At 38.3% G+C, this 26,162-nt stretch overlaps 1 protein-coding gene across 3 annotated transcripts in view; it reads left to right on the forward strand.

The window, feature by feature from the left end:
- The window catches only part of CDKAL1 (CDK5 regulatory subunit associated protein 1 like 1), a 701,952-nt gene that overhangs the window by 460,562 nt on the left and 215,228 nt on the right, over positions 1-26,162 (forward strand). For all 3 annotated transcript variants that reach the window (XM_031667632.1, XM_031667633.1, XM_021936624.2), the window contains exon 11: positions 8,125-8,270. In XM_031667632.1, coding sequence (XP_031523492.1) covers positions 8,125-8,270 — 146 coding nt within the window. The remainder of the gene's footprint in view (positions 1-8,124; positions 8,271-26,162) is intronic.

The following is a 26,162-nucleotide window of genomic DNA, read 5'->3' on the forward strand; positions in this document are numbered from 1 at the left end:
TCTATCACCCAGGCTGGAATGCAGTGGCACAATCTCACCTCACTGCAACCTCCGAGTCTTGGGCTCAAGCAATTCTCATGCCTCAGCCTCCTGAGTAGCTGGGATTATAGGCACGCACGACCATACTCAGTGAATACATATATTGTATTATTAGTAGAGATGAGGTTTCACCATGTTGGCCAAGCTGGTCTCAAACTCCTGACCTCAAGTGATGTGATGTGCCTGCCTCAACCTCCCAAAGTGCTGGGATTACTGGTGTGAGCCACTTCATCCAGCCCACCTTTCTCCTGTTTTTTTTGTCTCTGTTATAATTTTTCTAATAAGATCTTATATGTACCAGCTAATCTCTAGCAAGGCTATGCCATTAGAATATTTGTGTTAGAGCCAGGAAATATAGGTGAAACTTGCTTTACCACCTTAGTCAAGCTAATATAATTCAGAACATCTGAAATAGTTTTGCATTAAATGATATATTTAATAAATTCTAAATTCCCATGTTTTATTATTTAATTGAAATAAAGCTAGGCATGGTGGGCATGGTTGCTGATACCTGTAATACCAGCAGTTTAGGAGGCTGAGGCAGGAGAATCACTTGAGCCCAGGAGTTCAAGATCAGTGAGCCTGAGCAACATAGTGGGACCCCGTCTCTAGAAAAAATGTAAAAATTAGCCTGGCGTGGTAGCATGTGCTTGTCATCCCAGCTACTCAAGAGGCTGAGGTGGGAGGATCACTTGAGGCTAGGAGGTCAAAGCTGCAGTGAGCCATGATTGCACTTTGGCACTCCGGCCTGGGCAACAGAGTGAGACTCTGTCTCAAAGAAAAAACAAAGAAAAAAAAAAGAAATAAATCCTTAGATGTTACAATATGGTTAACCCCTGAAACCAATAAGTGAAAGAAGCCAGTCATGAAAGAAGTCACATATTATATGAGTCTATTTATGTAAAACGTCCAGAATAGGCAAATCTGTAGAGTTAGCAAGTAGACTAGTGGTTGTTTTAGAGCTAGAAGGGTCATGAAATGAGGGAAAATGGGAGTGGCAGCTAATGGGTACAGGGTTTGTTTTGGGGGAAGGAAAATGTTCTAAAATTAGATTGTGGTAATGGTTTTACAATCCCGTGAATATACTAAAAAATGTTAATTGTATACTTTGAATGGATAAATTGTATGGTATATGAATTATATCTCAAGCTATTTTGAAAATGTTTAAAGGGAATGGGATAGTTTATCTTTTTTTGAAGGCTTTTTTTTTTCCTTTAGCATATCACTTATATGAGCTGAAAACAACAGAGCGGTGTAAAGTTTAGAATTTTGAATATGCATGTACTTCATAACAAAGCTGTCCTCTGAGAGGGCTTTCTGTTTGATCACTACCCGTGTGGACGTAAACGCATCTCAATGCAAGTGTTAACATCTTCTGTAAACCTTCACATACTGAGTAATTGCACAGGGGCCATGCTGCTGAGGCGAGCACATACTGAGGGATTTTGTTAAGCCAGTAGTACATATATTCAAAACTAAGTAGAATGTAATGATGAGTTTGATGACTGTAGGGCAATAAAAATGAAATTTAGCAGTTCTTTTAAAAATGTAACCATACATAGAACTGCTTTCTAAAATTAAGTCTGTTTTCATTCAATTTATTTTTTTCTTTATATTTTAAGTTCAGAGAAAAATAACAAACACTGAGATGATTATCACTTTGTAAGATGAGGACTCCATGGAATAGTACCAGATAGAAACACTGTTTTTTAAATCTGGCTAGCCATTCTGCAGTTCCTGCTTGTAAATGGTTAATATCTATATTTTAAGCAGCCTTGAAACATCAGCCCTTCCATTGTAAATGACCTAATATTAAAACACATACTTTTTCCATGCTAACTGCTACCAGAGCTCCTCAGCTGCTCCCCCTCCCATGTGAGCACATACATGCCCACCAAATCGGCCCTTCAGCTCAGACTCACCCAGCTCAGAGCACCGAGCTGCTTGTGACTGCCTTTCTTTCATCAGCCACAATTTGAGCTAAATTCTTCTATTTCCCTTGTCAAACCTGAGACCCTTCCCTTCACTTGTAAATTACTTTCATAAGAAAATGCATTATGGGCTGGGAGCAGTGGCTCATGCCTGTAATCCCAGCACTTTGGGAGTCCAAGGCGGGGGGATCCTGAGGTCAGGAGTTCGAGACCAGCCTGGCCAATATGGTGAAACCCAGTCTCTACTAAAAATACCAAAATTAGCCAGGTATGGTGGTGGGCACCTGTAATCCCAGCTACTCAGGAGGCTGAAGCAGGAGAATCGCTTGAACCCAGGAGGTGGAGGCTGCAGTGAGCCCAGATTGCGCCTCTGTACTCCAGCCTGGGTGACAGAGCGAGATGAAAAGAAAAAAGAAAAGAAAAGAGAAAATGCATTGTGATTTCAATCTCAAGCTTCAGCATACCTTTAGAAATATAATCCGTGATGGGGCTACCTTTATTTAAAGTGTCTTGTTTTTTATAGGCATACCTCAGAGATACTGCAGGTTTGGTTCCAGACCTCTGCAAAATAGCAAATATCACCATAAAGCAAGTTACATGATTTTTTTGGTTTCCTAGTGTATATAAAAGTTATGTTTATACTATATTGTAGTCTAGTAAGTATAAAATAGCATTATGTGTGAAAAATACACATATCTTAATTTTAAAATACTTTACTGCTAAAAAAGGAGCCTTCAGCAAGTTACTATCTTTTTGCTTGTGATGGATCTTGCCGTGATGTTGATGGCTGTGGACTCATCAGAGTGGTGATTGCTAAAGGTTAAGAACGTAGCCGTGGCAGTGCAGCTTCTCTCAGAATTGGAGTCAACTCCCTCAAACGCTGCTTTATCAACTACATTTATGTAATGTCATAAATCCTTCGTTGTCATTTCAACAATGTTCACAGCATCTTCAACAGGAATACATTCCATCTTGAAACCCCTTTCTTTGTTCATCCATAAGAAACAACTCATCAGCTGTTCAAGTTTGATGATGAGACTGCAGCAATTCCATCACATCTTCAGGCTGCACTTGTAATTCTACTTGTTTTCCTGTGTCCACCATATCTGCAGTTACTTCCTCCATTGAAGTCTTGAACCCCTCAAAGTGATCCATGAGGGCTGAAATCAATGTCTTCCAGACTCCTATTTATATTGATATTTTGTTCTTCTCCCATGAATCACGAAGGTTCTTAATGGCATGTAGAATGACGAGTCCTTTCCGGAAGGCTTTTAAGTTACTTTACTTAGATGCATCAGAGTAATCACTATGGCAGTTATAGCCTTACAAAAATGTATTTCTTATATAATGAACTTGAAAGTTGAAATTACTCCTTGGTCCCTGTACTGCAGAATGGATGTTGTGTTTCCCAGCATAAAAACAACATTAATCTCCTTGTACATCCCCATCAGAGCTCTTAGATGACCAGGTGCATTGTCCATAAGCAGTAATATTTTGAAAGGAATCTTTTTTTTCCTGAGCAGTAGGTCTCGATAGTGGGCTTAAAATATCCAGTAAACCATGCTGTTAACACATGTGCTCTCACTAGGCTTTGTTGTTCCATTTATAGAGGAAAGACAAAGTCAATTTATCACAATTCTTGAGGACCCTAGAATTTTCAGAATGGCAAATGAGAACTGGTGTCAACTTACAGTCACCAGTTGCATTATCCCCTAACAAAAGTGTCAGTCTTTCTGTCCTCTGAAGCTTTGAAGCAAGGCTTCAAAGCCTTTTGTATTGACTTATCTAGCTATAGAAGTCCTTGATGCCGCCATTTTTTAATAGAAGGCTGTTTTGTCTGCACTGAAAATCTTCAGTGTGTTGTAGCCATCTTCATCAGTGATCTTAGCTAAGTCTTCTGGATAATTTGCTACTGCTTCTACTTCAGCACTTGCTTATTCACTTTGCGCTTTCATGTTATGGAAACTGTTCCTTAAACCTCATGAACCAATCTCTTCTAGCTTCAAACATCTTCTGCAGTCTCCTCACTTCAGTCAGCCTTTATAGAATTGAAGAGAGTTAGGGCCTTGCTCTGGATTAGGTTTGTGCTTAAGGGAACGTTGTGGCTGGTTTGATCATCTATCCAGACCACTGAAACTTTCTCCATATCAGCAGTAAGGCTGTTTGACTTTCTTATCGTTCGTGAGTTCACTGGAGTAGCACTTTTAATTTCCTTCAAGAACTTTTCCTTTGCATTCATAACTTGGCTGACTGGTGCAAGAGGCCTAGCTTTTAACCTGTCTCAGCTTTTGATATGCCTTCGCCACTAAGGTTAATGCCTTCTAGTTTTTGATTTACAGTGAGAAATGTGGGACTTTTCCATCCACTTGAATATGTAAAGGCCTTTGTCGGGTTATTAATTGGCCTAATTTCAATCTTGTTGTATCTCAGAGGATAGGGAGGCCCAAGACGGGAAGAGCCAACTGGAAGAGCAGTCAGAACACAACATGTATTGATTAAATTTGCCATCTTATATGGGCACAGTTTGTGGCACCCCAAAATAATTACAAGAGTAACGTCAAAGATCACTGATCACAGATCATCACAGCAGATATAATAATAATTTTAAAAGTCTGAAATATTGCAAGAACCACCAAAATGTGACACAGAGAGACAAAGTGAGCACATGCTGTTGAAGAAATTTGCCAGTGCATGTGCTTGACACAGGGTTGCCTCAAACCTTCAATCTGTAAGAAACATAATATTTGGGAAGTACAATAAAATGAGGTATGCCTGTACTTATGTATATACCTATAGATTTACATATAATTATTCATTTGTTCCAGAAATTAAGGCAGGCTGATTAAATGCCTGTTTACCTCCTTGAATATATGTTTGTTTACCTGGTTGAGCCCAACCGAAATATTACTAAATGAAAGTTTGTCTTCCTATTGAAATTACAGTTTATACCTCTTTTCGTGTATATTGATGTAGTTGTATTTAAATGTTTCTGTATTTAAATGTTTAGTGGTGTGCTTAGCACAGTATAATCTATTGTAGAGATCCAGAGGGAAGAGTAAAATATAATTCCTGGCCTTGTAGCGTTCAGTTCTGGAGATTCATTATTGTATTGCCAGGAAGAGCTAAGTAAACACTTTGGTAACACCCAGAACAGGTTGCTGAGAAGTCATAAAGGAAGAAGTTTTTGAAAAGTGAAGAGAACACAAGTTGTCCTAAACTAAGAGTGCTGAGCAAGAAGAGGAATGGAAGAAAAAGCAAAACAAAAAAATACGTGTTTTGTCTCCTTGGGTACATTAATCTGTGTTAAGTCATGATTCTCTTAATGGCAGAAACATAGACTTTAATTAAGGGGCAAGTGTAATTTTATTTTGTGTTCTAGCAGTATGAAGTTGCAAGGCCTGTAGTATGAAACTAAAGATAATTACTAGTGGGAAGGTTTATTTTGAGAACCATGGGGGTGGTGGGGGGGAGGGGGAAACCACCACTTTTATCCTACTTGTTTGCTATTAACATTTTAATTTGTAAATTGGCATACTGTAGCAGGGCAAAGTTTCATCTAGCGCAGTATCCTGTTTATAGTAGGAGGCCACCCTGAGTGTTTCCAAGAGAAACTGCACCACCCTCTCTGGCCCGGGGTCATGTTTGCTGGTAAACCCCTTTCAAATTTATGTCATGCAAATCAGTACCAGTTACTTCTCCTTCACCTGCTAGTTCAGGAACTAGCTTATCAGAAAGCTGTTTTATTTATTGATTCATAGGTTCCCTGTAATCCACATAAAATTGTGTTACCGGGAACTTAAAATACTTGCCAAAAGAAAAAAATTTAAAAATTAGATGATTTACATATGGAGTACTTATTCTATTAGTATATACTGGGTTATCTTAATTTATTTTCACAATAGCCCAGTAGCCCTATGAGATGAATATTATCCCTCTCTCCATTTTATAGATGAGAAAAAGGCGCACAGCCCGAGTGTGAAGTTTCATCTCACAAAGTGTATTACGTGTCAAAATGTCATTTCTCACCACAATAGATATGTCTAGAGCTGTGAGTGCTGCCACTTTAGAAAACAAAGATCTTTGTACAATTATGTTTCTTAAATTTGGCGGTGGGATTTTGATGTTCAAGTGTGAAGAACCTGAAAGGCAGAGGATCCTAGCATAAGGCCAGCATATTTACTGCAGGATGGGTAATGTGAGTGTGGCTCCGCCTCGCCCAGCTCTAGGTGTGCAGTATGGCTACAAAGAGCCTGCTGAGGCTAGGCACCATGACTCACTCTTGTAATCTCAGCACTTTGAGAGGCCGAGGCAGGTGGATCACTTGAGGTCAGGAGTTCAAGACCAGCCTGGCCAACATGGTGAAACCCCATCTCTACTAAAACCACAAAAATTAGCCGGGTGTGGTGGCACACGCCTGGAATCCCAGCTACTTGGGAGGCTGAGGCAGGAGAATTGCTTGAACCCGGGAGGCGGAGGTTGCAGTGAGTTGAGATTGTGCCACTGCACTCCAGCCTGGGTGACAGAGCAAAACTCCATCTCAAAAAAAAGAAAGAAAAAAAAAAAAAAGAGCCTACTGAATACCCAACCCAGAAGTTTAACAGTTTCATAAAAGTGTATCCAGCTGTTTTTCTACTAAATAAGAAATTCTTCAACTCCAATTCCAATTTAGTAGTCTATATGTAACAAGGTTAGTAAGGTATATATACCTATTAATTCCTGATAGAGAAAGTGTGGATAAAGGATATCTATGAGTAATTTTATTTTGTAGTCTGAACTTCTTAGTAAAAGGAGTATTTTAAACAACTGCTACTAAGAAGGTGACTGATTTGAGTTCATCTCTGGGCTTCCACTTTGGCTAAAATGCTAATGTTCACAGTCAATGAAAAGAAAATGGAGAAACACAGGGCATGGTTGATCCATATGCATGACTGACTCTTGAAGAGCTAAGAGGTAACTGGACGGAATTAGCTGGCTCTTTGATTCCATAAGATCCTTCAAAATATTTTCTGAAGGATGAAATTAGGTAACAGATGTGAAAGTGCAATACCTTGAAAATTAAGAATCACTGGCACATGCAAGTTATTAATGAGCCGCTCCCTTTATGACGTTTTTATTCACTACTGGACTCTGAAAGGCTGTATGCGCCTGCTGTCTCTTTCTTTTCATTTTTCTTTTTCTTTTTTTCTTTCTGTTTCTTTTCTTTTTTCTTTTTCTCTTTCTCTCCTTCCTTTCCTCCCTCTCTTTCAAATCGATGACCCGACAGCATGCAGCAGTGGAGAGGGACCACATTAGTCAACTTACCTAATGCTTGCATGAATGGTGACATTACACAAGTTCACCTCTGTCTTTCTATTCGACCGCTTTGTGTCCTTGGAGTAATTTTTAAACACTCTCTGAGTTTTTTAATGTGTTTCACTTAAATGTATTCTCTTTCACTTGGCAAGATACGTTCTTCTTTCTCTTCCTCTCTTCTTTCACTTCTTTTTATGCATCTTAAGTATGAATGTCAGTAGGTGCCCATTGGTGAAGTGGCTGGCCTTACTGTCTGATCATGTGCCTTTTGCATAATAGATACTCAAAAAATATGTGAATGAAATTTAAAAAAAAAGAAACAGGTGAGTTGCAGAGTTTTTTTCCCTCAATTTTTTTTTTTTTTTTTTAACAAATATGTCATTTGTCCTGGCAATAATATTTGTATTAAAAAATGTGTTAACCTAAATTTGGAAATTTTCTCTATTCAAGTATAGGGGATTATGGGATCTCAGGTGTTTGCCTTAAATATTGATGTTTTTCCTACAAATGTAACAAGGCAGAATGTAAAACTCCTTTGAAGTGAAGTAGGAATGGTGTTTGTTTTGGAGTACTGAAAAATCTTTTTACTCTTTAGGCATTATATGAGTTTATCTCTGTTTTGTCACCTAAGAGAAACAGAAAGCATGAGGAAATAATTCTTCTGTGGAATCTTCTGAAAGTGATATTGAATTCCCAAATCTCATCATAGAATATTGCCAATTGATGTTCACTTTAAGAGGCTTGATGATTGGTCTGTTTTCAACTAGTATGTTTATTTGCTTGTGCTTGTGATGTTGATGTGAGGAAAACCATTCCACAATTTGTTAAAATGATTAATGTTTTCTCCTTCCATTTTTTTAAGGAAATGGCAAAAATCCTTAATCACCCCAGAGTCTACGCTTTTCTGCACATACCAGTCCAGTCTGCCTCCGACAGCGTACTCATGGAAATGAAAAGAGAATACTGTGTGGCTGACTTCAAAAGAGTAGTGGATTTTCTGAAAGAGAAGTAAGTCTGTTAGTACTTAAGAAAATAACCATTTCTTTTTTCTTTCAAGAGCTTGTGGCAAAAATGCACTTATTGCAGCCTTACAATTAAAGGTACAAGAGAGAAGGCGAGACTTTCGAAGCTTTCAAAGCCTTTAAGTCTTCTTGGCACCTTTGATGTGGTTTTTTCTTTCTCCTCAGTTTATATCCACCTTCCATCTGTACATGACACACCATTAATTTGTGTAAGATTGCCAGTCGTTTTAAGGTAATGTGAATTGTGATTATTTTTATACCTGACCTGATGGATGAAAACTGCTTTAGCTTTTGCTCTGTGTAAATCTCCTTTAATGTGGCTTTTTGAAGTCATGAACTGGTTTTGACATAGACGGAGGCCAAATCGTATCACTACAAAAATAGATAATTTTCTACTAAACAACATTTTTTAAAGAGTATCTGGAATGTCTGTGCTTTTACACACAAAGCCCTGTAGTTTGCTTAAAGAATTGTGATTTACAAGAAGGTTTGAGGATTCTAATTTTTAAGGTTCAAATTGCTATTGACCAAAATTAAGGCATATTTACACAATGTCAGACATGAATGATAAGTTTGTTTCCACAGAAAATACTTTCAGCCCTTAATTATGTTCTTCAGAACCCTGCACCTCATCATCACCAAACATTGACTGCCTTCTGTGATTATGCCAGGCAGGAAATGGAAGTACTGGCCAGGGTCACACAGAACCTTCTCAAGTCTGTGACGCTGTTCTCCCCTCTGGGGATATGTCATTTGTCTTGGCATATTTGTGGCCTGGGTCTTCCTACGTTTCATAAATTTTTTCCATAGCCTTTTCCTCTGCTGTTTTGCTTAATTAAGATACAACTTTTTATTTCCATCGTCTTGTTTATAATTATGTACCTTTGTACTATGTCAGAGTACTGCATGGATACGATTGCTGTATACAAATTGTAAGAAATTATTTTTTTCCACCTTTAATTAGTCATTTATCCTAACTGCATATGATCATTTTAAAATCATTTTCTTTCTTTTTCTTTTTTCTATTCTTCCATACCTTTCCTTTACATATCTTTCTAAGTTTTTTTTAACCTCTAGGCTTTCTTGATTATCCTAACCACCAAGAATAAAGCTACTTAATGTACATTCAAACAAATACAGCTAATTGTCCAAATATTCAAATCAGTGCATAGAAGGTGTATTTATTAAGTACTACAACCTTCAAAGTCAAAAATGGAAAATAGATCTCTACCCTTGTTAATACTTTCAAATCTTGAACCGAACTGTGTTAGGCTAAAGAATATAGATTTTTATGTGAAATGTCTGCCGTTGGCCTATAGCGCTTTCTTGCCTTTCTTCTATTATTGCAGGCAAATTTGTCTCACATAAGAGAGTTCTTTTGGGCACGCTGGCACTGGCAAATGGAATATTTTCAAAATTTCAAGTCAGTTGTTGCACTTGTGAAATTTCTTCCTTCTTTGCCTATTATAGCAGTAGCGAATAAAAACTTGATACTTGTTACACAATATTTTCCCAAGTATAGACATGCATCCCCTGTGCAGAATAGACTAGAACACTTTCCAGATAGTTTGTTGCATTCATGTGATTAAATGAGGTTAGGGAATCAGCACCTCTCTTTTATCTTTATTTGGTTGAGAGCTGACTCAGTTGTTGGAGGAATTACTGTGGCTACTTAACTGGGCAACAGTTTCACAAGTTATGTTGTTCTGAAGGTCTATTAAGTCTGTTCCATCTTGAACAGTTCCAGCAGCCTCCATGAGCTATATAGAGGTAAAGAGATGATCATATCAGGTATTAAGAAATACTCTCTTGGATTTCTTTGGATCTGGGTCCTTTCTTTGGATTCTGAGTTATTGTGAGGCATCTATGTAGTTTTTCTAGAAGTATTCGACCAACTGGAGGATCCTAGAACCAACTGTGTTTCCCAGGTATCTCTAGTATGTCTAGCAATGAAAATATTAGACATACCTGGAGAAGATATTGGAGATGCCTGGAGATCACACTCCATCCCATACCCACCCATATATAATTTCAGTTTCAAGTGCCATGAGTCAGTTGGATTGTAGAGTATGAGTCTAGTCAGTTAGCATCTCCGAGAGATTTTTACATTAACTCTGTATTGTGTATATGCAGCAAGGGCAGAAGCAACCCTGGTATATAATTTCACATTTAGATTAAAAGTAAGATATATTGGAAAACTGTAGTAGGCAGCCAATATGACATACCTGCTTATGTATAGCAGATGACTGAGAAAACTTCAGGTAACCTATTTTTTTAAAAAAAGAAATCAGATAATCACTGCTAATAAAGTGATCCTAGGCCCGGCACAGTGGCTCACGCCTGGAATCCCAGTACATTGGGAGGCTGAGGTGGGTGGATCTCCTGAGCTCAGGAGTTCAAGATCAGCTTGGGCAACATGGTGAAACCCTGTCTCTATCAAAAATACAAATTAGCTGGGCATGTTGGCTCACACCTGTGGTCCCAACTACTTAGGAGACTGAGGTGGGAGAACCAACTGAGCCTGGGAGATGAGGTTGCAGTGAGCCAAGATTACACCACTGCACTCCAGCCTGGGCGACAGAGTGAGACCCATCTCAAAAAATGAAATAAAAAAGTGATCCTTGCATAGTTTTAGACAGTTCATCAGAACCATAAAATTGTGTATTTTATCTAGTCCATCTGTTACTTGCGAAGAATAGTATAGACTTACTCCCATGAGGACAGTATAATCAGCTTTGCCATTTAGCGAAAAAGAGTTTTCCTATCCTCTTGGGGAAGTCCATCTACCTAGTGAATAATTTCCAACTATTATGGACATTTAGAAATAAATGAAATGTTTTAGACTAGGCACGGTGGCTCATACCTGTAATCCCAGCATTTTGGGAGGCCGAGGTGGGTGGATCACCTGAGGTCAGGAGTTCAAGACCAGCCTGGCCAACATGGTGAAACCCCATCTCTACTAAAAAATAATAATAATAATGTATGTATATTTATATATATACACACACACACACACAAATTAGCCAGGCATGGGCATGCACCTGTAATCCCAGCTACTCAGGAGGCTGAGGCAGGAGAATCACTTGAACTTGGGAGGCAGAAGTTACAGTAAGCTGAGATCATACCACTGCACTCCAGCCTGGGCGACAGAGTGAGACTCCATCTCAAAAAAAAAAAGGGCCAGGCGCGGTGGCTCACGCCTGTAATCCCAGCACTTTGGAAGACCAAGGCGGGTGGATCACAAAGTCAGGAGATCGAGACCATCCTATCTAACACAGTGAAACCTCATCTTTACTAAAAATACAAAAAAATTAGCCAGGCGTGGTGGCGGACACCTGTAGTCCCAGCTACTTGGGAGGCTGAGGCAGGAGAATGGCGTGAACCTGGGAGGCGGAGCTTGCAGTGAGCCGAGATCACGCCACTGCACTCCAGCCTGGGTGACAGAGCGAGACTCCATCTCAAAACAAAACAAAAAAAACAAAGAAAGAAAAAAGAAATAAGTGAAATATTGAAATATTTTAAATAGTTGTTATGTTTGACCTACTTTCCCCTATAAAAACTAGTATTGCTTTATGCCAAACAGATGAGTGCTTATTTTGGAAACACCAAAGTTTCAGGGCTTTCTTTAGAGTCACTAGTCTGGATAACTGATCCAGCACAAAATTGTCTTGTCCAGCCTTTATTAAAATTCAATACAGTATTTTCACTCTTGGAGGGCCTAACACTATCATGTTGTCCTGATTTGTGCATAACACTCATTCATAAAATGATCCTGACTTAAAGTGGTATGTTTGGTGCTTTCTTTTTCTGTTTTCTTTTTAAAAATCCTTCCTAAATGGTGGCCCATTTCATTTACATCTCTTATTTCCCCAGAAATTTTTGTAATGTGCCTTTAACAAATAAACGTCTGTCTTTCTTCTCCAGCAGTGTGAGGCTTCTCAAATATTAGTGTGATGAGTTATGGACAAGGCATTTCCTGATCCGTTTCCTTAAAAAATCCATTTTATAAGACAACCTACAGCATTTAAGATTGAAATCCAAACTATGGGGGTTTACCTGAAGCTGCAGGCTTTTAAACCACTAATTCTGTGATATTGGTAGAGTTGTGATTCTCAAACAGTGAAAGTGAAATATTTTTAATTAATTTTCTTTACAGTTGAAAATGGCCCATGTTTCAGCTGGGAGCAATGTAAGTTTACATATGAGCCAACTAAGCTGGTTCATTATTCTCTTCAGTTGTTTGAAAGTTGGCAGCCATCATCACAACAGCAGCTGGATACAAGATAACCTAGCAGTGTTGGCACATGTTGAGGCATATGGGAATTTATTAAATCATGCAACCTTTGCAAAGAAGAGTGTCTAAATGACTTAATATACTAATTCAAACAACTGGCCATGAGCAATCATGTGACTTAAATTATTCTATTCAGATTTATTAATCCAATTGAACATTAACTGAGTAATTTGATGTTTTTATCTAAATGGATAAGATGATTTTTTGAAATGTAAAATGGGGTTTGTAGGGTTATGGGAAGAAAGTGTATAGAGCAAAGCAAGAGGTACAATTCTGGTTTTAAAAATAATCTGTGATTGGCTGGGTGCAGTGGCTCACACCTGTAATCCCAACACTTTGGGAGGCTGAGGTAGGAGGATCACTTGAGCCCAGGAGTTCCAGACCAGCCTGTGAGACCCTATCTCTACAAAAAAATAAAAATAAAAAAATTAGCTGAGCATGCTGGTGTGCACCTGTAGTCTCAACTACTAGGGAGGCTGAGGCAGGAGGATAACTTGAGCCCAGAAGTTGGAAGTTACAGTGAGCTATGATCATGCTGCTGCACTCCAGTCTGCATGACAGAGCAAGATCCTGTCTTTCCAAAAAAAAAAAAAAAATTTGTGTTTTTATATTTTAAAATATGTATCTTATATATTTTATTATCATTCATTGTCACATAACTGATGTCTCTGTTATCTTTTTAACTTATTACTGAGTTTTTTTAAAGTATAAAACATGAATGATTCTTTTTTTTTTTTTTATTTTTCCTGTATTTTTGAGAGAGTTACTTCCCAATTCAATGATTTTGTACTGCGTTATGTTGGGAATGATATAATTAGGGTTCCCAGGGCCTTAAGGCATTAGACAAGAACTTTAATTGGGCCTCTATCATTTGAGCAGCAGTGAATTTATAGTCATTCCCCAACATAAACCATACATTAACATATATTCAAAAAAATGACAACATGCAGAGTTCTTAAGCATATGTTTTAATGCTAAGTAAAGCAATCTTTAAGTCCTCAAGTTCACACATTAAAATGTGAAAGAAACATGTAAGACTATCCTCTGGATAGATACTTAAGAAATGAATCAGTTTATATATTAAAAGACCTAACTGTTTAGATAGACTATTTTGTTAGAAGTCCAGTAGCTTTTTGGTTTATGTTAACTAGACCTTAACTAGTCACCATCTCTATCTTTCTCACTTGGTAAATACAATTCGAATGAATTAATAAACAGTTTTGTTTTTACCCGCAAGTTGCATGGATCTAATGTTAAGTTGCGTCTTACTGTGGCATCTCTGTGTTGATTTTTAATCCCATGATATCATTCATTTTAGAATTTGCCATTATCATTTCTTAAGGTACTGTGTACTTCAGGGTTAATTTCCCTTGTTGCTTATAGAATATTAACCATTTTAGCACTGTGATATTTATTATTATTCCCCTAAGTTCACTATACCCAGAGACTGCCCAGTGAAATGCCACAGCTAATAAGCAATGAACACTCACAGGTAAAGGGGAATCTTTTGCAGGGCGAGGAGAGAACAAACTAGAGGGAAAGTAGCAGACTTGCAGAGGAAGTTTCATTCTCTGATCTCTCCACTGTATACTCATTCAGTGGAAGGGGCACAAGGGCATAAAGCCAGTATTACTTTGGCAGGATGATGACTGTAAGTGAGTCATTGAGCTAACATATATCGTCCAGCCCATCCTATGACCTACTTTTCCAGCCTATCTGCAAAAAGGATGCTAAATTATTAACATCCTGAGTAATTTTTCTTTCCTGTCATTAGTCCTGGTCATCCATGTGTGCTTATTGGAACACAATCTGATAAGAGCTGTGTTATGTTAAATTAGTGTTTTATTCTGCCTTATTCATCTAGTTTTAGTCCTAGTGGCTTGGATATAAGTAGAAGAGAAGAAAAGAAATGCAAAAGAAAAAAAAAAGAATGATTCAGCAAGGATTAGATAATTATGTTTTCTTCCAGATGCATTCCCAGATGTGTTTCTGTTCACTAAGTAACCACCTTCAAAATAATTTAGGCAGAATACTTCCCTGAAAAATGTTTTCTGGCTTTATGTCATCATATCTAGTATCTTTAGCTAAGTTGTTATTTTGGATAGCACTAAGGTCTTGTTCACTGTTTTTATCTTTTGCCAAATTTCTTTCTGAGGTAGTGAAGTTCTTTTCCCTTCTCTCCGTTGCTACTTTTAGAACTTTTCAAATGAATAAATACATATCATTAGATCAGTTATTTAGTAGAAAAACATAGTTACTTTTTTTCGCTTCTCCAGTGTGTTGTTATATTTAGAAGATTATATGCTAAATAGATTATGGCATGATGTGCTAAATACCATATCATTTTGGGACTACCCCAAATTCGATTCACTGGTTTGGAGGCAACTGTTATTTTATGTTGACTTGCTTTCCATTTCCTTGTAGCCTGGTAAAGAAAGGAACCTCATTTTTCCTAAACTTTCATTCACTTGGTATCCTTCCTTTACAATATGATTATGTTATTCCTTTCATAAATCATCTTCTCTTAATCTCCTGTGCATTTTTCCTGCCTCAGTGGTATATCATAAATATAAGGGTCAAATCACATATACACGAAGTGGTAGAATAATAGCATTTTTCTTTTTTTGACAGAGTGTTTTCATATTCCACAGAGTTTGCATATTAACTCATTATGTTACAAAAACTTAGCAAAGTAGGTAGGGTTAGTATTTTTAATTTGCATTTTATAAAGCAAATGTCAGGGTTCAGAATGGTTAGAAAGATTTGTTGAGGACAGGTGTGGTGGCTCATGCCTGTAATCCCAGCACTTTCAGAGGCTGAGACAGGCAGATCGCTTGAGTCCAGGAGTTCAAGAACTGCCTGGACAACATAGCAAAACCCCATCTCTACAAAAAATACAAAAAAATTAGCCAGGCATGGTAGCACTCGCCTGTAGTCCCAGCTACTTTGGAGGCTGAGGTGGGAGGATCAGTTGAGCCTGGGAGGCAGAGGCTGCCATGAGCCGAGATCACACCACTGCATTCCAGCCTGGGCAACAGAGCAAGACCCTGTCTCAAAAAAAATAAATAAATAAAAGAAGCCCACAATGAATTAATGCATACTGTAACTATATACCCTCAGTTTCTACTGTGGTTCTTTTTACCAGTTCCAATAACATACATTAATTAAATGATTTATATTTTTATCAGTTGTGTGTCCAGACTAGTAATAAATGCAATGGTAAGAATACCAATAATACGTAACATGATAATCATAATAAAACAATTATCTAATATTTTTGGGTGTTTACTTTTGTGCCAAGCACTACTGTTAAAGCATTGTATGCTTTAGGTTGCTTAATCCTCAGGGCCCAAAGATGTTAAGTAATTTGCCCAAAGTCACGCAGTTAGTGATAGAACCTTGATAAAATCCAGGCCAGGTGGTTACCCGGCCAGTACTCTTATCCATAGTGTTGTACTGCTGGTCTAATCTAAGGTATTTTCCTCTAGCATTGGAGACAATAAAGTGGACTCAGCAAATACTGAGGAGAAGAAATTTACAATGTAGACTTAGAAGAGAAGATGAGGAAGGCATGCATGGGGGTCAAAAGTAACTCCTTGGTATCTTGAGTAAGGCATAGTAGAAAATGATGTAGTTAATCCAGATAGGGAAATGAGAAGGAGGAGGAGTTTGGGTAGGAAAGATGAGTTTGATGTTGGACATGCTGAATTTGAAGTGACTATCTGGAAAATCTGGGAGAGAGCCCCCCTTAGGCTGTAGAAAACGGGTCAGGAGCCAAGAAGAAAGATGAGGGTCTAGAGATAAATGCTTGGGAGTAATCAGCATTTGAGTAGTAGATGAAGTTATAGGTAATGAGATCATCCAGAAGGAATAATGGAAGGGTAAGAACAGAAGTCTAGGGAACACCAATATTTCAGTAATAATGGGAAAGGAAAAAGGATTCTGTGGCAGGTTAAAAAGGCAGGGTCAGGCCTGTGGAGGTGGAGACCCAGGAGGAAATAATACCATGGAAGCCAAGAGACAATACAGCTGTAGGAAAAGGAAGGGAATAAGGGCCAAATGTTATTGAGAGTTGCTTCTTATAAGCAAGCACTGGGCTGGGGGCTCTGGGGAGTATGAAAAAAACAAAAGATATTATTAGATTGCTTTCTTTTCCAAATATCATGAGTATTCAAAAGTTATTGAGATGTACTAACGTCTAAAGTCAGAAATCTTCATGGTCCTTTTTGACTTCAGCATCCCAGTTCCTAGCCCAGTGCTCAGTTTGTCCTCGTTGACACCCCCACAACTCTGCACCGTATACATGGCAGGAATGGACTCGAGTAAGAAGCAGGGATAATACATGTCTGTTGAATGAATGGCACTTAACTCTGGAACTAATAAGAGAAAGGCTTAGAGCAGTATTTCTTGGTCTGTTTTAATTAAAGTTCTCTTTTCATAAACAAGAAAATCCTCTTTGCAGAAAAAGTGATACATTCCCTTTAATAGTACATAATACTTTGCCTTCTTAGAGATTCTGTGTTCTGTGGACCCCTGCTGGCTAATAGCTAACAATAATTATTAGGCAATATTTATTGAGCCTATAATATGTTGAAACCAGTGTGGTTTACATGGTACTAAGTGGTTTACATGAGTTAACTCCTTTAATTCTCACAATGGCACATATTACATACAAAATCTTATTATCCCCATTTTAGGGTGAAGAAATTTAGGTACATAGAAGTTAAATAACTTGCCTGAAATCACAGTGCTAATAATTGCCGCAGTTCAGATCCAAGCTCTACCTTGTGGATCTCCAAACTTTATTCATTGCTATTATAATTTCCAAGTAGGATCATTTTTGGAAACAATAGGGATGATAATTTTCCAATTAAAAATTGTACTGCGCTATTAAATAGAAAAAGTTATATTATACACGCCATCTCCTGGAAATTTAATACAACATTCTATAGTCAATATCTCCTCCTTTTTACCTTCACTCTCCATCCAGTCACTGGGTGAAGGGATCGATAAAGAAGCTGTGTTTGTTAAAACAGAACAACTATATGCTCCAGCAGTCCCACTACTAGTTGTTTATCCAAAGGAAAGGAAATCAGTAACAAAGAGATACCTGTTCCCCCATGTTTATTGCAGCCCTATGCCCAATAGCCAAGATAAGGAATCAGCCTAAGTGTCCATCATCAGATGAATGGATAAAGATATAGCACACACCAGAATACTATTCAACCATAAAAAAAATGAAATTTTGTCATGGCAGCAACATGGATGGAACCAAAGGTCATTATGTTAACTGAAATAAACCAGGCACAGAAAGACAAATACTGCGTGTTCTCACTCATATGCTGAAGCTAAAAAAGTTGATCTCGTGGAGATAGAACATAGAATGATGCTTACCAGAGAGTGGAAAGGGAGGCAGGTGGTGATGAAGAGAGATTCGTTAAGGGGTACAAACATATAGCTAGATAGAAGGAATAAGTTCTAGTGTTTGGTAGCACAGTAGAGTGACTATAATTAACAACAATTTAGTGTATATTTCCAAATAGCTAGAAGAGAAGATTTGAAATGTTCCCAACGCAGGAAATGATACATTTTGAGGAATAGATATCTTAAATACTCTAATTTGATCATTACGCATTGTGCACATATATGAAAATGTCACATATACCTTCCATAAATATGCATAATATTATGTATCCATTTTTTATGTGACATTTTTAGAAAATGAAGCTATGTTTGAATGTGAACATGAGAAAAACTACAAATAAAAGTAATGAGTGTTTTATCTGTAATAACATCTTTAATTATAAAACTGCAGAGTTTCCTAATGAAGTATGTGTACATGTTTTAAAATAAAATGCTAATGCCAGTGGTTGTTACATGTTGCGAAGCTATTATCCATTCTAAACTACATTTCAAAAACTGTAAGTCCTCATGTCTTCCTCCTACTTATCTTCCTTTCTTAAAGCCAAGTATATTACATCTCTAGCTTAAACTCCTGCCCATAAGCACCCTGTATTCCTAACCACACATCCATTTCATCACTTGCTGCAGGCACAGGGAGAGTCAATGGAGGGTCACTGTTGCCTCCTTGTACTCCTCGTTATCATCATTCTCATGTTCACTGAGTCCTCATTATGTGAATGGTCTACTTGAGGACCTTATATTCCTATTGAAAATCAGGAAGAAATCAAGGGGGCATGTACAGTATGTGTACTTTTGAATACTGGACTTTGCAGTAATACGAAAAGGTGCCCTAATTAAGTCCTCAGAAAACAATGAGAAAAAGAAGACTGGGTGATGTAACCCACGATTTTTTTAAAATGCTGAATCTCAGATTATTAAGATCTAACCATGGCTGGGTGCGGTGGCTCACGCCTGTAATCCCAGCATTTTGGGAGGCTGAGGTGGGCAGATCACAAGGTCAGGAGATCGAGACCATCCTGGCTAATACGGTGAACTCCGTCTCTACTAAAAATACAAAAAATTAGCCGGGTGTGGTGGCGGGCGCCTGTAGTCCCAGCTACTCGGGAGGCTGAGGCAGGAGAATGGAGTGAACCCGGGAGGTGGAGCTTGCAGTGAGCCAAGATTGTACCACTGCACTCCAGCCTGGGCGACAGAGCGAGACTCCATCTCAAAAAAAAAAATAAGATCTGACCAATTTGAATTCTGGAAATAGGATCAAAATGTCCCTGTGAATTAACATTAATTTCAAAAGAGACTAAATTTTGCATTTATTCTATTAGTATTTATTTGTTACAGACCGTGTGTCCAGCACTTGTTAGGTATAGAATATTAAGAAATTAGTAAAACTTGATAACTGTCTTTTAGGGACTGATATTCTTAAGTTGTAGTTAATATTAGGTAGATGTTTATAAGCCAGAATGTTTGGTAAGTATGGTAAAACCCCGGTGTTAAATCCAGTATACAAGGAACGTAAATGTTTATTATATTTACTATAGGTTTTGTATGGATGAGAAAGAAATACTGAATTTAGAGGTCTTAGATGAAAATCCATCCCCTTTCTTCACATAATTATACTTTATAAGTTTCATTTTATTTGTGATATAATTAAATCTACCAGTGTAGAGAAAGATTTTAACTAGGTTACATATGCACACACACACGTTTGCATGCATATATATTTATGTATATAAAAGTTGTAGTTTGATTCATCTGTAAGCGACAGAAAAAATACGGCGTAAAAAATAAAAGTTTATTTCTCAGTCATGTAAATGAAGTCCAGAGCCAAAAGGTGGAACTCTGTAAGGCTCCAGCATGTCAGAGATGTAGGATTGAACTTTCATCTCACGGTCAAAGATGGCTACTTAATCTCCAGCCATCACATCTGCATTCCAGACAGTAGAAAGGCAAGGGGCAAACAAGAGTGCATGTTTCTTCCCTTCTAATACTTTCTGAAAGTCATACCCATCACTTTTGATTATGTCAGATTGTCAGAACTTAGTCATATGACCACACTTACCTGCAAGAGAGGCTAAGAAAATTTAGTGTTTAGTTTGAGTTTTTTTGTCTCCCTTTAAAGAGCCTCTTGGAAAGAAGGGGAGATGAAATGGTGGGGAGCAATTAGCAGCCTTTGCCACAGTCACCATTTGTCCACTGTGCTTGCCACACACAGAACTTACTCTAAGAGAGAGAACCCCAGTCCCATCTAGTTACCCTGTCATTTTATAAGTGCGTGATCTCTGGGTGATGCTCTGTGCTTTTCAGGAAGTCTAGGTGTGGCTTTCCATGGGCTGATGGGTATAAGCTAAAAAGCAACCTAACATTCCCAATATAAAATAGAATGGAAATAAGAAAATATTTAAAGCTCCCATTTGAAAACTGGGAGAATAAGAAACACATGAGTTTTCAGTAGGAATTATTAAACCTTGCTTGGTGGAAATCCTGGAGCCTTTCTGTGCAAGCACTGCAGGACAGTCTTTAGTACCCTGTCTGATGGCCCCTGGCTTTCCTCTGTGACAGATACGCCTTAGTCCTTTGTCCTCTGTTGCTCCTGTCTTCTGTGTCCATATCTGAGATGGTATTAGGGTGAATGCTCTTCTGAGTGGGTTCTAACACTTCTTTCTGGTACCAGCATGAGCCCTGGCAATTGTGTTAGGGGTTGTACAGTAGCGGGCTGTGCAGACCATCCTGCATTTTTGGCAGTCCAAGTCCCTCACAAACTTAGTAGCCTTCTAGTCTGTTTCTTGTCAGTTCCATGAACAACTATAGGCAAAGGTGTTAACTGGACATAGTTTTCAACCTAAAGATTCTGTCTTTTATTTACTGGCCTCTGTCCTTCTTCCCTACTCTGAACTTACTGATGACTCCTTTGAGGTCATCTGAAGCACTCTTAATCACGTCTCTGCCAAGAAACTCAGCTCATGTATGATAGGCCACCAGTCTTCTGAGGTGACTATGATACTGTAGCCAATGCTTGTAATTGCTTTGCTTGGCTTTTTCAGACCTCCAAACATCAAAATCACAGGACCCTCAGTCAAATTTAATTCTAATTCACAAGGAGAGTGGTTTTCTAAGCAAAGCTGTTTCCTTTCTCTATCTTCTTTGTTTTCTTTTCTTTTCTTTCTTTCTTTCTTCTTTCTCTTTTCTTTTCAGGTATAAGTCCATCTTATTTCTTTTTCTAAATTTTTTACTTTTAAGTAAATTTATATGGGTACATAGTAAATATATATATTTATGGGCACATGAGATACTTTAGGCATACACTGCGTAATAATCACAGAGTAAATGAGGTATCTGTCACCTCAAGTAATTTTTCATTTCAGCAAAGCTGCTTTCTTACTCAGCTTGCAACCAGCCAGCCATAGTCTGAGTTCCTTGTTACTAAGAGCAATAAGAAGGAGCCAGCTATATTCAACATTCTGAATTTTTTGTAATATCTCTACAGCTGTAGACTGAGTTAACATTTGGACTGTCTTCCAAGGTTCAGCAGGGGACAATGTGACCAGATATTTTGCTGACATAACATTAATTACTTTTCCAGCCTGCAGTGTGAAGCCTTGCTGCCCAAAATGTGACAAACGAGTATCACACTTTTAGGTTCTGTCACATATAGTATCCCACTTTGATTGGATTGGTTTGGGCTGTCAGTGACCAAAAACATAAAACAGTGTCTCAAACAAGATAGATAGATATCACTTTCTCACATTAAAAAAAAAAAAAAAAAAAAAAACTTAAGATATAGCAATCTTGTGCTGGTGGACAGTCCACAGCATCAATGACTCAGGATTCTGTCCTGTTGCTCAGCTATCCTCTGTCTCATGGTCCATGATGACTGCTGAAAATTCAACCACCACATCTGCATTCCAGCCAGGAAGAAGGAGAAATAGTTAAAGAAGTATGTGCCCCACCCTGCTTTGAAGGTTACTGTCTTAGAAATTGTACATGACACTTCCACTTATATCTCATTGATTAGAACATAACTTTCCCTAGCTGCAAGGGAAACTAGAAAATAACACATTTCTTCTGGGCATCCATGTATGTAGCTCAGAATCCATTTATATGGAAAATGAAAGAAATGGATATGGAGGGACCTCTGAAAATCTCTACCACAATAGGTACTTCTAAAAAGTTCTCAGGCCAGGTGCGGTGGCTCACGCCTATAATCCCAGCACTTTGGGAGGCCAAGACGGGCAGATCACGAGGTCAGGAGATCGAGACCATCCTGGCCAACACAGTGAGCCCCGTCTCTACTAAAAATACAAACAAACAAACAAAAATTAGCTAGGCGTGGCGGCGGGCACCTGTAGTCCCAGCTACTCGGGAGGCTGAGGCTGGAGAATGACATGAACCCAGGAGGCGGAGCTTGCAGTGAGCTGAGATTGTGCCTCTGAACTCCAGCCTGGGTGACAGAGCGGGACTCCATCTCAAAAAAAAAAAAAAAAAAAAGAAAAGAAAAGTTCTCATGTTGTAGGGTAATAACTTCCCCCAAAAAGAACTGAATTTTTTTTATCATATCTCTAAGTACTAATTATGTTCTCTTGAGTGTCAATACCGAATTTTGCACATGACTCAATATTTGGTTTTTGTTCTCTTATGATGACAAAGTCTTCATTTTTAAAAAATGCTATCTCCTAATTTAATCTCACAAATTAAACAATATCTTGAGGATTATCAGCTGTCTATGTTGAGTGACTATCAGAAAATTTCATTTGATATAAGACTTAAAAGAAATTTAACTGCTAGAGGTTTTTTTCTAATATCAGACAGGAATTGGTGTTATTTCCGTTTTTTTATGTTCTAGATTTCCTTATTGTAGTACGTACGCAGCAATTGCCTCAGCCTCGTGGTGAGTCCCTTTTGCGGTTCTAGAAACCATCTAGGGCATGTGTTTCTCCCACTGCTTCTATTAACAATTCCAGGCATCCAGTACAGGTGTCCAGTACATTGGAGTCAGCCTGCTGCCGGAATTGCTGAATAATTTCTATCAGAACAAAAGAGATGGAGAGGAGAAAATCCAATTTTTCTATTTTCTTTGTTTTCAACCCAGTGTTTCCTCTAATTTGTATGGGGTTACTTATGTGATCTGCTTTAGTTGATTTTGATCAATGAAATCAGTGTGTTTTTTTGTTAGCAGTCTTTAAAGAAGTAAACAGATTTCTTTTTCCTCAACTTTTATTTAGAGCAAATTGCTTTTAGTCTAACCATGTAAATAAGACCAAGCATCGACTTTCTTATAGAAAATCCTATTTTAATTCAACTGTCCCACAGTGATTCTTTTTCCTGTACTTTCTCCTAATTTACTATGATTCAATCTTTTAATTGCACATTTGGAAAATACATTATTCTTTTTGAGTTTTTTTCTTGAAAAAAATTGTTTCATTGTCCAGTTTGTTTTGACTCTTATCAACAATTCTGCTAATTGGGTTTCTTTCTTTTTCCCCTTTTAAATAATTTGTACTTTAAAGAATCATGGGCCGGGCGCGGTGGCTCAAGCCTGTAATCCCTGCACTTTGGGAGGCTGAGACGGGCGGATCACGAGGTCAGGAGATCGAGACCATCCTGGCTAACACGGTGAAACCCCGTCTCTACTAAAAAATACAAAAAACTAGCCGGGTGAGGTGGCGGGCGCCTGTAGTCCCAGCTACTCGGGAGGCTGAGGCAGGAGAATGGCGTGAACCCGGGAGGCGGAGCTTGCAGTGAGCTGAGATCCGGCCACAGCACTCCAGCCTGCGTGACAGAGCGAGACTCTGTCTCAAAAAAAGAGAAATAAATAAAGAATTGTGATAGCTGGGTGCAGTGGCTCACACCTGTAATCCCAGCACTTTGGGATGCCAAGGCGGGTGGATCACTTGAGGTCAGGAGTTCGAGACCAGCATGGCCACCATGACGAAACCTCATCTCTACTAAAAATACAAAAATTAGCCAGGCGTGGTGGTGTGCGCCTATAATCCCAGCTACTCAGGAGGCTGAGGCATGAGAATCGCTTGGACCCGGGAGACGGAGGCTGCAGTGAGCTGACATTGTGCCACTGAACTCCAGCCTGGGTGACAAAGTGAGACTCTGACTCAAAAAAATAAATAAATAAATAAAGAATCATGATACAATTCAGTTTTTGGAGAGTGTTTTTCTACTTATAAAAAATATCAGATTCCATCTTAACTTTTATAGTGTAATCCCCCACATTAATATGTTCACTGCCTTCAAATAATTCTATAATTACTAATATTTATTGAGCACTTAAAATGTATGAGTCACATATATATATATGACCTCATTTAATTATTACAACGATTCTATGAAACAGAATCCCGGTGAACCTCATGGATGTCTATCTTTTATACATGAGGAAAGTGAAGCACAGAGAGCTTGAAGTTACACAGATAGTAGGTAGAAGAGAGTTTGAACCCAGGTTGCCTAGTTCCAGAGCTGGTGCTTTTTACCTGTTGCACTTCACTCTTCCTCCTTGCCCACCCCTCTGAAGAGTGACCTACCTCCCCACACCGCTTGCTGTCTCCACCTTCCCTACCTTCCATCAACTCCTTGATCCTCTGAAATCTGGTTTCTGTTAACTCTGTGTTATTTTATCTGCTCTTGTTAAATTCCTAATTGTGGACTCTGGCAGGCAGTCTTTCATCCTTATTTTGTTCACTTTCTTATGTTGGCCACCCCCTCCTCCTTGAATCAATTCATTTCAGTCAACCAATTCTCTCCCTGCACCTTCCATTCACCCATCCATCCATCCATCCATCCATCCATCCATCCATCCATCCATCCTTCCATCCATCCATCTATCCATCCATCCATCTTACTTACTTCAGTGTTCCTCAGGCACACATCCAAACAACCACATCAGAAACTTCTTTTGGACTTCCTTCTTACCTTCTCCCACCCAGTCTACTCTGGCACCAGGTCCCCTCAATGTGTCTTCTGAATGACTCATGTCTAATTTCTTCATGCCCACCATCACTGCCTCTTCGAGAAAGTATAGGTGGGACATGCTCTTGAATTGTGTTGTCTCCCAAATCTCTTTCATAACTCCAGCCTCACTCCTTCCAATCCACCCTTCACTGTATTGCCAGAAATTTTCTTTCTAAAATAGAAACCTTGTATTTCTTTGATCAAAATTCTTTCATAGCTCCCCATTGCCTACAGTACAAGGAACAGTAACAACGGCAGTTATACCATTACCACTCACTGATTTGTTCTACATGCCAGCAATTATGCAAAGTATTTTACATAATCTCCATATAGATTATCTCTTCATTATGGCACATACCACATTGCTGTTTGATTGTATGCATGTGTCCTCTCCTACAGACTCCCCCATATAATGTCAGGAGTATTTTTGTGTGTATGTTTTCAGTGCCTGAAACAAATCCATTAAATCTTTATTGAATGAAGGGTTTATTTTGTTGGAGTTATAAGCAATTAACTTATGTTTGTAGGATGTGGAGACTTCAGAATCTTGTAGTAGAAGGAAATAGAATCCCTAAGGAAGGTGTAGCAAGGGCTTTGCTGGCTTGGGCAGAATGTTAGTTCTGGGTCAAAGGAAGCAGTTACCCAGAACAGCCGCCTCTTCTAAGTCTTTGTAACCGCATCCTCACCTCATTGTAGCAGAATTTGGGGAATGGGTGAAGATGATGACTATCTCTGGGGTTTGGTTCAGTACATACAACCTGCTACTGGAAGTTTCACACCTTTATGCACCCTATAGTTTAAGGCAAAATAACTGTATTGTGTAGTAAACAGACTCAGAATGTATATTGCTTTCCCAGCTCTGGTTTATCTAATTCTTTACTGCTGTAAATGACAGTGATTTCATTGTTATTATTGTTATAAAGTGACTTATTCTTCCAAGCTATTTTATATTTCTTAAATGATTAACCTTTACACAGCATTGTTATCCCAGGTTTAGTAATAAAAATTGTGAATTTTCTTTCTTGGGTTTAATTTAATTTCTTATAAATTAAAATATATAAAATTTAATTGAATTCCTCCATTTCTGAGATGTTGTAAAGGGTGTTAGATGAGGTTACCAACACTTTTAGGTCATGTTACCAATAGGAATTTGACATTTATATGAATAAAAATAATATCAAGTGTTACAAAAACTAATATAGAATC

This window comes from Papio anubis, chromosome 6, assembly GCF_008728515.1.
Source record: "Papio anubis isolate 15944 chromosome 6, Panubis1.0, whole genome shotgun sequence".
In the NCBI taxonomy this organism is placed as follows: domain Eukaryota; kingdom Metazoa; phylum Chordata; class Mammalia; order Primates; family Cercopithecidae; genus Papio; species Papio anubis.